This window comes from Bidens hawaiensis, unplaced genomic scaffold (assembly GCF_021521415.1).
Source record: "Bidens hawaiensis isolate Kalapana, Puna unplaced genomic scaffold, B.hawaiensis_p1.1 tig00017165_1, whole genome shotgun sequence".
Taxonomy (NCBI): Eukaryota; Viridiplantae; Streptophyta; class Magnoliopsida; order Asterales; family Asteraceae; genus Bidens; species Bidens hawaiensis.
In genome coordinates this window covers 333,752-347,991 of record NW_027492598.1, presented here as the reverse complement: position 1 = coordinate 347,991, position 14,240 = coordinate 333,752, and the positions used below count along the sequence as shown (strand labels likewise).

At 34.1% G+C, this 14,240-nt stretch overlaps 1 protein-coding gene across 2 annotated transcripts; it reads right to left on the bottom strand.

Moving 5' to 3' along the window:
• Window positions 1–9,021: 9,021 nt before the first annotated feature.
• On the bottom strand, window positions 9,022–11,584 carry LOC143553299 (large ribosomal subunit protein mL43-like). Of its 2 annotated transcripts, none has more exons than XM_077043326.1 (4): window positions 11,531–11,584; window positions 10,895–10,974; window positions 9,444–9,550; window positions 9,022–9,373 (listed from the first exon to the last, which is right to left on the bottom strand). In XM_077043326.1, exons 2-4 carry the CDS (start codon window positions 10,972–10,974, stop codon window positions 9,201–9,203), a joined length of 360 nt encoding a protein of 119 aa, XP_076899441.1. In that variant the 5' UTR covers window positions 11,531–11,584; the 3' UTR covers window positions 9,022–9,200. The 2 variants fall into 2 exon arrangements, with proteins under 2 accessions (XP_076899441.1, XP_076899440.1); XM_077043325.1 differs by having other exon boundaries at window positions 11,500–11,572.
• Window positions 11,585–14,240: the final 2,656 nt, after the last annotated feature.

The window sequence follows — 14,240 nt, the reverse complement described above, 5'->3', positions numbered from 1 at the left end:
AAGGGTTAAAATGACAGGGGTTCAAGTAGATGTTGACAAACCAGCTCTGCGTTCGCTCCCTGATTCTCAACCTGGGAGTTGTTCCACTATCGTTTAAAAGAGATTTCTGAAACATCAACTGTCACACCTCGACCAAAGGCGACGGAACATGCCGGGGTGCAACGGATTGCTCAAGAACACTATGACACTATTAAAATGACAATATTGTACTCAACTTGTTTATTTCATTCAATAATCACAAATACAACTTGTTCAAGATAAAATACAAACAATTACATCAACACTAAATTCATTAAAATATCCTAAAGGTAAAATCTAAGTGATGAGTCTTCAATCTTCACAAGCAACCTAAAAGTAAACCTGTAACATGCATAAAAATAAATTTGATCAACACGAATGTTTGTGAGTAATACACTAGTTTTTAATATATTTATATAATGAGGCAAAAATCATAATTCATCATCATCATCATCGTACTCAGTATATCCCACCAATAGCAAAGCTATGGTAGGGTCTGAGGAGGGTAAGATGTAGGCAGCCTTACCTCTACCCCATAGGGATAGAGATGCTGCTTCCGGTGAGACCCCCGGCTCGATAGTAGTTTTGCATCAAGCCTTGGACATAAGGCACATAGCACTCAATCATCGGGACACCGGCTGATCGGTGCATGTACCCTTATCTTTCAGCTATCAACGCCACTACATGATGCCTGATTAACCGTCCGTCACTTTTAACGTTATTTTCACGAGATTAGTAAAATAACGTCAAAATTAGTGCAATTTCACTTTTGCCCACCCGAGGGTTCACACATATATACATCATATGTGCGCACCGCAAGCAGGGCTACAAAAATCATAATTCACATGTGTAAATAGAATAATGCAACAACCATTGTAAATGTAAAGTATTTAACTATGGCTCCTTTCTATTTGGTAACAACCAAAATACTCGGAGAATGAGGCCTTATTCTACTTGCACAAGACTAAAGTAGTTAGGGGTGCGTTTGATCATACTTATTGAGGCTCAACAACAGCATAAAAACAATTTGAAGCATAAACAAAGAATGAGCAAATATTCACATGGACACATAATGTTTGAATAGTGGGTTTAGTAATGAGGTCACAAAACATGTGGGTTTGAATATGGTACGCATGCCACCCCCAAAAGTATAAAAGCGTAAAAAGGGGGAGTGCGATTACTCACATGGGATATGTGACTTTGGTGTATAAATGGTTCAAGAGGAAGCTTCGGGAAAACGAGCTTAAAGATTTAACGTACGAGTCCTATGTTAAAAATATCCTTAAGTTAGTAGGATGTCCAGAGAAAACTTAAAGTAAAGTAAAAGACAAGTAAAAACAAATAAACAAAGTTTTGGGGTTTAAAGTGTAAAACTTAAGTAATTAAGTGACGGTTTTGAAAAGAAGTAAGTTATCCCGAAATCGAGCATTGGCGTTTTTATCCATAAGTTGTACTTAACCTTTGTTAAGTAAATATGTGGGGATTGGCTTAATGTAATAGTGCACGACCCTTTGTTTAGATAAATACCAAAAAAGATTTTAACGGTTGTTCGGTTTAGTCGATTCGGGTCTTGATAAGTTGTCAAGTCCGAAACCCGACATACCGAAGTGACATATGTTATGAGATAACTCATCAAAAACAAAAACTTAACTAACTTAGGAGTTCTATGAGGAAGAAACTCCGAACATCAATGTTAAGCGGGTGTTCGATTTTGTCGGTCCAAGCTTGTTATAAGATCAAGTTGGTTCGTACATACCAAATACTTTGAGAAAACATTTATAACCAGTTTATAAAAAGATATTTAAAGAAAAATATGAGATTCGGTGGCCCAAAACACAACTAGTGTGTTTTAAACTAGTGAACTCGGTTTGGTTCGGTTTGTATGGTTTGGTTGATTCAAGACTTGGTATATGACCAAGTTTGGGTCCAACATAACCATATCATAATAACAAATACAAACAGTAAATAAAAGAACTTAAACATTTGAATCTTATATACAACTTGTTTTAAAATAATGAAATAAAGAGTTAAACGAGAGTTCGGTTTCAGTTCGGTCCATGACTCGGTATGAGACCGAGGTTGGTTTTCATACACCCAAAACCATAAAACTAATATAAACTCTTAAAACTCAGATCTTAAACAAAAACAGGAAGCTTAAATGAATCAAAATGTTGAAGTGGACTAAAATACCCCTTTCATGTAAATTTGTCTTAGAATGGCATAAACACCTAATTCAACCATTATTGAAGAAGGGAAAACAAAGAAGAAGGGTATTATAACATAAACAAACATAAAATACAAGACTTAATCACCAAAAACGGATTCAAATCAAAGTTTAGCTTTTGTTTGACTTCAAAAAGTCAAACTGTCAAGAACATGGGAATGAAGCTTATAACTCTAATTTGAGAGAGTGCTTGAAGTGATAGCAGCTGGAAATTGGTGCAAATGGGTTGGTATTTATAAGGAAAAGGTTAGTGTATTGCCACCAAGTTCAACCAATGATATTACAAACATTAAAGATGGTTAGTTGGGGGTTTAAGGAGTTATTATAAACAAAAACGAGTTTGAAACTGTGCAGGTGAATGGCCGCCACCTGCGACCACCTCTCCCTTCCTGGTTGCGCGGCGCGGCGCTCTAACAGGGTGGGTTGGTCTTCAGCTTTGGTTATGTGGCGAGTTTAGTCCCTAAAGTTCGTTTTAAGTCGTTTTGAGCATAAAATGAGCGTTTTAAAATACCATAAAGGATGTTCGCGATCCAACAAGTGTGAATCACGTTTGTAACATGAAAACCACTATTTTATTAATATCAAAGAATTCGAAAGACAAACGGGTCGGGTTCACAATACAAATACAAACATAAATTAAATCGAAAATGACGAATGTCACATCAACCGTCTCACTAATTCAAAGGTAGTCTTTCATTAATCTCATGCGACAGTGATTGGGGGTGTTTAGAATTTGATTCGAATTCGAAACACTCGAAATTCGATTTGATTCGAATTCGATTATTAAGTTTCGAATTCTTTCTAAAAAATTCGGATTCGATTAGATTATTATTCGAATATAGTTATCAAATACGAATCGAATACGAATTTATGATTTATTATTCATTCGAAATTCGAATTCAAATTAATATATAATAATGTCCATTACAAAATATTTGAACCCAATCGCACATATAATTATTTCTTATCTCAAACTATTTGTATTTTAACTTTGAACTTATTATCACATGGTACTATAACTACTTTAAACTAATATATGTGTGTTTTACAATTATGATTTTGGTTTTTGAAATTTTTAACATAGGTGAACTTGAATCAAATCGAATTTATTTGAATTCGGTTCGTATTCGATTCGAATTCGAGTTTCAAATACATGTCGAAATCGAATTCCGAATATGACATATAATACGAATACGGATTCGAATCGAACAATTCAACTTTATTCGAATACGAATATCAATACCAACAAAAAAATAAATTTTTCGGATTATTTGATTCGATTAACTTGAAAATTCGTTATTCGATTCGATGAACACCCCTAGCAGTGATCACATCTCCACAGATCACCAACAAATATGGTGAATCCCTTACAGACTCTTTACAAAGATAATGGTAGTGATCATCAAAAAAATTACAACACAAAAATGAATAATGTGATAGTTGTAGCACAACTCTTCTATTTTGGATTTGATCTCTCTCTTATTGAGTTTGATTCTTGAATATAACAAAACTTAAAAAAAGAGATTTATCTTAAATGCGTGTATGAAAGTTTTTAGAATAAAATGGAGGAATGAAATGAATAGAAAATGCCTCAATTCAGAGACAATCATCAAAATAAAAGCAAATGAGAGATGAATAATTCATGGCCACTACTATCTCCATTTTTCCTAAAAACAAAGCCATTTTTTTACCACAAAACTATAAACCTTATTCTAGTACTCATATATCTTCTACTCAAATGGATTGAAACAAAATAAAAAATCAAAGTCCATCCGGAAATCATCTCAACCAAAAGGCGGTTCGAGTCAAAATGGACCAAATGACCAATTCTACCCCAACCGTTTCAATACCCACAATACTACACAAAATATCTGCATACACAAAGCATGTTTATTTAAATTACACCAAGTCAATTCACATTTCACACACAAGACAAACCACCCTTTGACCATTTTGCATAGAGAGAAAATATTCTAAAGAAGATGGTGAAATTGAAAATTTAAATAAATAAAAAAGCAACACAAGGCTATTTGACATGAACATAAATAAAAAAGCAACACAAGGCTATTCGACATGAACATAAATAAAAAAGCAACACAAGGCTATCCAACATGAATATTTTGTTTGGGATATGAAGACATTTCTAAAATCGCATGACAATATGACAGAGCAGATCTTGCAAGTAATATTTCAACGTAAACGCGACATAGCCACAAAGTAGGGCTGATTTTGTGATTATTAGTTTTTTTTTATGTTTTTAGTTATTTCAATCTGAGTTATAGTGTTTGTTATCGACTTATTTTTATTAATGAAATTGTGTTTTTATGTTTTCGAATATATAACTAGTTTTATTTAGAAAAATAGGTAGAGTGTAATTTGGGTAAAAGTTAGAAGTATCTATCTCTTTTGGGTAAAAATGAGGTGAAACTATATGGTTGAATGCCTTTGGGTAAAGTTAGCATTACAACTTCCACTCAAAGGGAAAATTCCTATAACTAATTAGCACATTAATACCCAACTTTTTATTATAATGAACAATGAATGCTCAAAATTCCAAAACAAACTTTTAATGTTAGTTTGAAAACGAACTCCACGAGGAGGAATTGCAACCAATGCTCAAAAACCTCCACGTGAAATTCATTTTCGCACTAACTAACATTAAAAGTTCATTCTACGAATTAGAATAGTCAATGCACATTTTAGAAAGTTAACTATTCATATGGTGAGAAGTTTCCCTAGTAAACCTTTTGTCAAAGGTGGTATTATACATTGGTAGCAAGAAACCTAGGTGCAAGACTGCAAGAGCCTCCATATCTCCAAAATTAATTGGTTGGCCAATCTAGTACCATAACATTTAAATGGTAAACAATACAAGTTTAATCCCCTTTTCATGTTTGTATGCATGATCTTCCTAGAAAGCTTTTCAAGTAGCAAACAAAATGAATATTGCAATTTTAATTTGGAAAACCAAAAGCAACTGCTAGATGGGAAACAAAGATTGAAGCTTAGAATCCATCCTCTTCTGCCAAAACCATTCTACTTAAAGGGATTGGACCAAGCTTTCTCCTTCTTTTGCCATTTCTCTTCCTCGAAACTTCCAACTCATTTCGCCTTCTTTCTTTCATCATCGCGTCCTCTTCGACCACAAGTCTTCTCATCAAAACATCATCTGAAAGACTTCCCTCTAAATATCCTCCTCCTTTCTATGCTCGTTATTGCAGTCGTCAAATCTTGTACACAATTTGGAAATGGTTTGGATCGCGGGTAAGTGTTGCTTCGTCTAGGTGGCACGCCAACATGGAACACAACATCGGTATAGGAAGATATAGGGACACATAGGCAAACACGGGTGAATGAGGTGACAACGTTTAAGGAAGTCGACTTTCTAAGCTTTTGTCTTTCAGGTGTGGTGTTTCTTGTGGTAGTAAACTTGGTGGGCGTGGAACGATTCTTCTTTAAGATTTGGTTTGGTGATGGAGTGATTTCCGGAGATTTTGGATAAATAATTTTCCACAGACTAGTGAGCTCCATTGCTCTTTGATACCAAGGTTTCCTGTTGCAAAGTTGTATGAATAAGTTAATTTTGGTTATATTTCTATTTCAAGCGGGTCAAATTTGTATAATGAAAAACTCCTAGTTAAAAGAGACGGTCGAACGAGCTGGACACATAGAAGTCATGCAAAGTTTATTTTTAATGCATAAAACCTTGTAAATCAGTTTATTATTTTTATTGTAATAATGTTACTAGACATGTTTCAACCCCTATGTTATTTCTACCCGAAAACACATTCTGTCCTGTTACTCAATTCGCGGGAACCCTATCGCAAGGTAGTGACCAAAGCGGTGTGAGATAGTGACCAAAGCGGTGGTGATCAAAGACTAATGTCTGATTGCCTACACTTTAGATTTGGAATAACAGTTGTGTCAAAAGTTGTCTACAAAGAAGAATTCTTGACAAAAGAAAAACAATACAATCCAAAATGGGTCCAGAATCCAGATACTGGACAAAAAGCTTTTATGTTTGACCACCAATTGGTCCATGAACCCAAAATTTGAATAGTCAAATTATTTAAATTGCGTTTAATTAAGTTTCTAAATTACAAAAGATAATCTTCTGTTGAATCTTGTAACCTTAGACACCTTGTATACCAAGAGATGCACATTAGCTGATATTTTATCTTTCAAGAAAGGGAGACAATTAAGTTTTGATACGTTCTAGCAAACGTTTGATAAACGCCGTATTTGAAAGAAAACACATAAAAGCGTATACAAAGAGAAATATGATACAGTATTACGGAATTAAATAAACTAATACATCAAGCTCCCTTTAATTACAGATTAAGGGGGTAAACTAAAAGAAACTAAGAAATGAAATAAACAACTAATTAATCACATGAACGGGTTAGAACTCATGATTAAGATTTTAATTATGTCGTTTTTCACGCATCTTGCACACTACATATTCGTGTATGAAACCATTAATTGGGTTATATGTCCATTATCATTCTATCATGAAAGAGCAAATTAACTTGCAGAAACTAGAGTTCATTCATTTGTGTTTACAGAATTGAAACTAGATGTAGAAGAAACATATATACCTTGATGTTGAAGAGGTGTTCTTGGGATCCTGCATGAATAGATGAGCAATGATGTGCATGGAAGTGATGGATGGGGAGAGTAAGTATGAAAGGAGTTCATGTATATTACAAAATGATCTGATGAAGCTTTTTTGTTGCAAAAATATGGATGTTGGTTATCAAATAGAAAGAGTTCAAAATTCAAAGCAAAAGTTGGGTTTCTTGCTTTTTAGTGAAATTACCAATTAACCCCCACCTCAAAACTAGCTTCATTTTTTTTTTCTTCTATTGGATATACCATATTTTGTAATATATTTTGAAAATGGGTGTTAAACCGGTTGTGTTCACAGGTTAAGAGTCTAACTCGATATTGAACTTGAAAAAATTGACATGAACCCGAAAATCAAGTTAAGTCTTGGCAGGCGGACACCCACACGATCTTTTTAACTAGATTCTTTTCTATATTGTCTTTTTATTTACATTCTTAAAACTTTAGAATTAAAAACCTATAACTAAAAATACAAACGTGTATAAATATATAAAACAATTATGTTATAAAAACTTGATGTCACATTCTCTTTTAAGTGTCAACTGTTGGAATACAATTTTTAACCATGACATAAAACACAAATTAAAAAAATAAATGGGTTAAACTGGCCAACCGGCAAACCCGTTAGGTTAACCCTAACTAATGCGCCTAACCGGCTTGGAATAAACTCAGACCCACAAACTTCGTGTAATGTTTCCGTGGGTGTGAGAGGGTCCATAAACCTTTAGTTTTGTATCTATATGTTAGTTATGAAAGATATTGGCCCCAAAATCACTTTAGGTCACACACCTAGTAATAATATTGAGCTCCCACTTTTGTATAATGATGTTCTTACCTGTCACTTTAATAAACATAACATAATGGTGGATCAAATCTTAGATCATGCATGCATTAACAACAAGGATCTAATCATGTCACTTTTTTTCTTTTTCTCTTTTTTTAAATCTAATTATACTCTTTAGTAAGCAACGAATATAAGGATGATTGAAACTTGTAACTTTAAAATATGAAATAGGTATCTTATTATCTCGTGATGGTATCTGACTCAAGTTGTTAATAATAATAATAATAATAATAATAATAATAATAATAATAATAATAAGTATAATTAATAGTCGATTGTGTGTGTTGGTATTATACTATTATTACATAGCATGTCACGTCATCATAGTGTCTACAATCAAGGCCCTCAAACACAGTAATTGGGCCACTAATAATCATTCATTATAATTTATAACATCGATAGTCATAGACACTTGTAACAAAAAAATAAAATATTTATTTGATGATCTTGTATATCTATTGTAAAACTATTCATTTGGCAATGTTACATAGTGACAGTTGATAAAACATGTTCCGTACGGTTAAACATTAGTGCCAGTTGAAAATGATTGAAGTTTGTAGATGAAAAGGGTGACAAACAAACCAAAATGGTTGATGATATCATTTCCAATATGTGTGGTGGTGGATATAGCAATTTATTATGGGTTTATTTAAGTAACAAATTTGATAAACAGGTCAATTCAGGTGCACTCAAATTATGCAAGTAAAAGCATACCACTCTTCAAAAACTTGTTATTTAAAACATGTTCCAGTGAGTTAGTAGTTAGTACCACCCTAGTTCAAATAGCCCTTAATAGGTTGTGAACTTTTTACAAAAGCCTGTCTAAACCTAAACCGAGCAAGGTTATAGCAGACCCAAACATGACCCAATTAGGGGTGTTCATGGTATCGGGTTGACCTGTTTCAGGTTGAATTGGTCAACCGAACACGAACCACGCTTTTATTAGCCTAAAACACATCGTCCCTAACCTAAACAATTAAAAATTGTTTAACACGAACACAACCATTTAACCATTGTAAATGCGTTAATCAGGTTGATGGTGATCAAGTTGTAAATGCGTTAATCAGGTTGATGGTTTGGTGAGTAGTGATCAAGTTGTAAATGCGTTAATCAGGTTGATGGGTAATAAAATAATGGGTTAAACACTTCACAAGTGGATCAGCGAGTTAACTTGTTTAACTAAAGAGGTTGCTGGGTCAGCCTATTTAATTAAATAGTGTTAAATATGTCAACCCAAACCTGGCCCGCTTAAAATAAGTCAACCCGAACATGGCCCATTTATCAAATGGGTAGGATATGACAACCCAAATTCACAACACAGCGCAATAATACAGACCAAACTATTGTACAAAACAGTCTTATAAATCTCAAAACAAAAAAATGAAGTATTTGTAAAGTTAATTAACTGCCAATAACCAATTTCCAAATCTTTATCATCCTAACCGGGTTGGTGGGTCGTAAAAGAAACAAACCAGAAGATCTCAGGCTTCAAATCTGCATGTCGGTTGTCCATGTTCCTTGCACACTGGGGTGTTTGGTGACATGTCGGGTCTTCAGCTTCACCACCTTTCTTCCCAGTGAATTTCTAAGCCGGGTTGCACACATATGCACGTCTTCTGGGGTCATGTTCATAACAGATACAACACGCTCGTTCTTGTTCTCTGCATAAGTTAAAAATTATCAAGTTATTTACAAAAAAATTGCCATTAAATAAGCAATGTGGAGTCTTACTGTATAATCCTTTCAAATATGGGTGTTGACCACGGTTAAGCTCGGTAACCACCTCTAATTGAGGGTTGCTTTCCTTAAATGATGCCAGTTCAGATTCCATAAATGCCCTATACATTCAATAGGAAGTTGTTAGTCAGCTTCTGAACATGTTTAGCTAAACGGGTCGAACCGTTTAACTCGTTTTATTTTACAAATTTTGTAAAAAGTAGATTTTATGTCATAATTTAAACTGATTGGTGTGTTTTTGACTGAGTTTAAAACATAGAAAAGAAATCATCATCATCATCATCATCATCATCATCGTACTCAGTATATCCCACCAATAGCAAAGCTATGGTAAGGTCTGAGGAGGGTAAGATGTAGACAGCCTTACCTCTACCCCGTAGGAATAGAGAGGCTGCTTCGAGTGAGACCCCCTGGCTCGATAGTAGTTTTGCATCAAGCCTTGGACATAAGGCACATAACACTCAACCTCGGGACACCAGCCGATTGGTGCATGTACCCTTGTCTTTCAGCTATCAACTTCACCACATGATGCTTGATTAACCTTCCGTCACTTTTAACATTATTTTCACGAGATTAGTAAAATAACGTCAAAATTAGTGCAATTTCACCTTTGCCCACTCAAGGGTTCACACATATATATACATTATATGTGCGCACCGCAAGCGGGGCGCATAGAAACGTAATTATCTTATATACATTTGTATTTTTGATGGCAAATGTGTAAATATAGAGTACTAATACAAAAAATAAGAGAAAATAGATAAAATAAGTAGTTCTTTTTAGGATCACAGAAATCATGTTTATTCGCACGGTTAGACCATTAGAGGTTACCATAACGTGTCTGATACAATTCAGATTCTTTGTTTATCATTTTAATTAGGAGATAAATATTAATAGTATTTCATTTATGTGATAATTCTTTATGCTATCAAAATAGTAAATGTGTTTTAGTTGAGATACAGATAAGAAAATATTTAATATTAGTCACTTTCATTGCTAAAAACGAAGGTTTTATGTCATAATTTAAACTAAATGGGTAATTTTTTTTACTAAATTTAAAAAGATAAAAAAGAAACAAGCACATATTTATAGCCTAAACGTAATTCCTATACACACATTTGTACCTTTGAAGTCTAATGTGTAATTTTAGAGTACTAATATGCAAAAAAGTAATATTGTAATAGATACGTAACTCTTATTAAGCTTGCAAAAAAAAAGTAGCTTTTATGTGATAATTTAAACTGTTAACCTGCACGATGTATGTCATACAACTCAGACTCTTTATTTAGCATTTTAATAGGAGATAAATACTAATAATATTTAATTTCTTAGATAATTCTTTATGCTAAATCGTAGATATGCTTTACTTTAGATACAGATAACTAAAATCTTTAATACTAGTTTGTTAAAAAGAGTTTTAAGAAAAGTAAGTAAAAATAACATACCTAATGCCCCTACTACTTCCGCCCCAGTTACAGTAGCTCACTATCAGCTTCTGAAGCTGCCAAACACCTCGTTGTGACATCTGCCAAACATCAAGAACCAAACTGTTGAATTACATAGATAATACTTTTATGGTGATTATAACAAAAGATATAAAACGTAATGGCAGCGCATGTGTGGTTTTTGTTTGTTCTAACTGTTAACGGGCTAGTTGTCACAAATTGCTAACTGAATCCAATCAAACATTTAGAAATCCAAAACACTCCCTTAATAAAAATGATATTTTGAGCATCATAATATTAACAATATTATTATTCATGATGAATATTCAAAATCTAAACATTAATCTGCCTCGGTGTCTATCGAATATAGAGGGTGAATCAATCATTCATCATACATTATAGTTTGAAATTAAATGAAAAGGGTTATTGTATATGTATATATTGCGATGTGTTGTTTGTTAATTGTGGAATTTTATCAAACAGTTGGTGTGCATCAAATAAAGCCCTAAACAACTGAATGTTGTGAATAAATAGAAATTAAGTTAAACCCTAGAAGATATCTAAAACCCATATATAAAAAACAGAGCTTGAGAATAAATTCGTACTTGAATTCGAAGAAGATGTTGAAGAACGTACCGTAGGCTGCTAATGAGAAGATGTAGAACAAGTCGGCCGATGAACGAGATATGACACGGGTGGTAATTTAGTAAGAGGTTTACAAAGATGTCGATGCAAAAGTTTTTATTTTTTATATTTTATTTATTTTTGTTGCATAGGTTTTTTAATCCCAACCAATGTTTTCAGACCCGGTACGGTCGGGCCGATTCGGAAGGACAGACCGGTGTTTGTCCTGGATAACCTCATATATAAAAATTACTAATTTTTATATACAACTTTACAAATTTTTATAAGTTTTTATACATATATAGTAAATTTGTATACCATTTATGTATAAACTTATAAAGTTATGGACCAGATGTAAATTATTGAAGTTTGAGTAGGGGTGAGCAAAAAATAACCGGAACTGAACCGGTGCCTCAGAACCGCTAATGTGTGTACCGGTTCGGTTCTCAATTCTCAGAATTTGCACTAAACGGTTCCCGGTTCGGTTCGGTTCGGTTCGGTTCCGGTTAAAACCGGCGGTTCTAGACTTGGAACCGAAGAACCGGAATATTCAAAACGTTTTAAATAAATTTACCATTCCCCATTTTGTATAGAGTAACTTATTAATCGGCATCCATTTAATCATTTTTTAATTCAAATCTTCTCTCTTTACGTTCAAGAACTAGCAACCATAATCAATTTGAAATAAGCTATCAACGTAATTTAATATAAAATGATATGGTCTTCCATTAATTTATCGTTGCTCATGATTTATTTAACTTCAACACTTAGGTTTTAATAAAAAATATAACGGATGTTCATGTTGTAATCTAAATTAGTTTTACCGTGAAAAAAGATATACAATTGTATAAACTTTTGCAATTTGCAAAGTTTGCATAACTCATTTAATAACTAAATTATCGAACCGGTTCTAGCCAGAACCGTTTAGCGGTTCTGGAACCAAACCGGTTTACTATAATAGGTTCCGGTTCCGGTTCTATTTTTCATTCATTTTCGGTTCCGATTCGGTTCCGGTTCCAATTCGGTTCTCGCAGTTCTGACCGTTGCACAGCCTAAGTTTGAGAGGTTAAGTGTTAAAATGGTCAAAATTATGTTCTCCTTGTAAAGTGTAAACCTTGATGTGCACATCACTATTGTTTCCCCTGTTCAAACTTCAAATCGAGACACAAACAAGATTTATCACATAAACAGTTTTGGTCCAGGTTTGCTTAGATTTTGGTTTTAATTAAGGTAAGAACTTGTTCTACATGGCTGATTTGGTTCAATTTTGACTCAGTTGTAACCTAATATACACTGATCATGTCTGATTACCACGAGTTTGAACAAGCTGCCAGTTCACCCGTCGGGTCACCGGGTCCGGCCCGACCGTCACCCGCAAAACTCGGCGTGGCCAATAGAAAACGGGCAATATACCATGACCCGGACCGATATCATCACCGGGTCACGGTCCGACAGGCCGGGCTGGGTTTCAAAACACTGATCCCAACTACCATTTTTTGATCGATACTGGTCTAAACTAATGAATTGGTGGCTGATGGTCTCATCTTTTAACGTATTTGTTCCCAACGGTGTTCGACTAACAGAATTTTAACGTCGTTAGTTACAGATTGTCTGAAAAACATTTTTGGCTAGAAAACTCACATTTTTTCACAAAAACTCAACATTTTCATCCCAAACATCTTTGTAACCTTGAATCGGACCTTTAAGAACCGTTTTCTAGAAAAGCCACAAATATTGAAGTCACAGGAACCCTGGAACCATCGTCGGAATCGGTTGGTGGTGCTCAAGCGGTGGCAGTTGGTTGGTAGTGAGTTAATTGGTGGTGGTGGCGGTGTTCAGGTTGAATTTTCCGACAAAAAATGTGACTTTTCCGGCCACCTGCAAGTAACGGCGTTAGGATTCTGTTAGTCGCGGACTATTGGGAACAAAAACGTTAAAATGTGAGACCGTCAGCGGCCAATTCGTTAGTTGAGACCAACAACGACCAAAAGATGATAGTTGGGATTAATAGAAACAATATACCTTTATTCTTTTTCTTAACGACGACTTTTATTAAAATCGACAACTTAATTGACCAAGCAAACAAACACCACACAAACAAGATTAAAAAAAGAAAAAAATTACATCGTTCGTTCCATTTCAACATTGATTACGAAGACCTATTTTTATTCATAAAAATGCCAAGGATTAAAACAAGATTATCTGCTTAACAAAACCCGCTACATTGTGGCAATATTATGACACGAATTTAGTCTGTATCGGTTAGGTTCATAATGCTATGGTTAATAAACCTGAAACACATAGAATGATATTGACATTTTTTTAGCTTATGATTAAAAAAACATATTTAAAACGATGTATGGTCGTACGATGAAACCAAATTTCTGGTTTCATTCTTTTACTTAGAAAATAATAGCAATCTTTCTTTATTATGTGCAAGTTTGTTTACATGTTTTTTCACTAACGAACGTTAATTTTATATGTTAAGTCCAATTATGTGCTTGTACATGAGGGCATTTCGTCGCTTTTCCCCATTTACTTAAATCTAACTCTTAGTTTCACATTTTCTCCCTTTCATCTCATATACTCTCTACTTCTATCAACAATAATTCTACAGGGGTCGGTGTCAAAAATTCACAGGGGTCAATTGAAATTTTAACACATATATACTATTAAAATATTTTTTCAAAGGGGACGGCCGACCCCTGCACAACACTAGTGG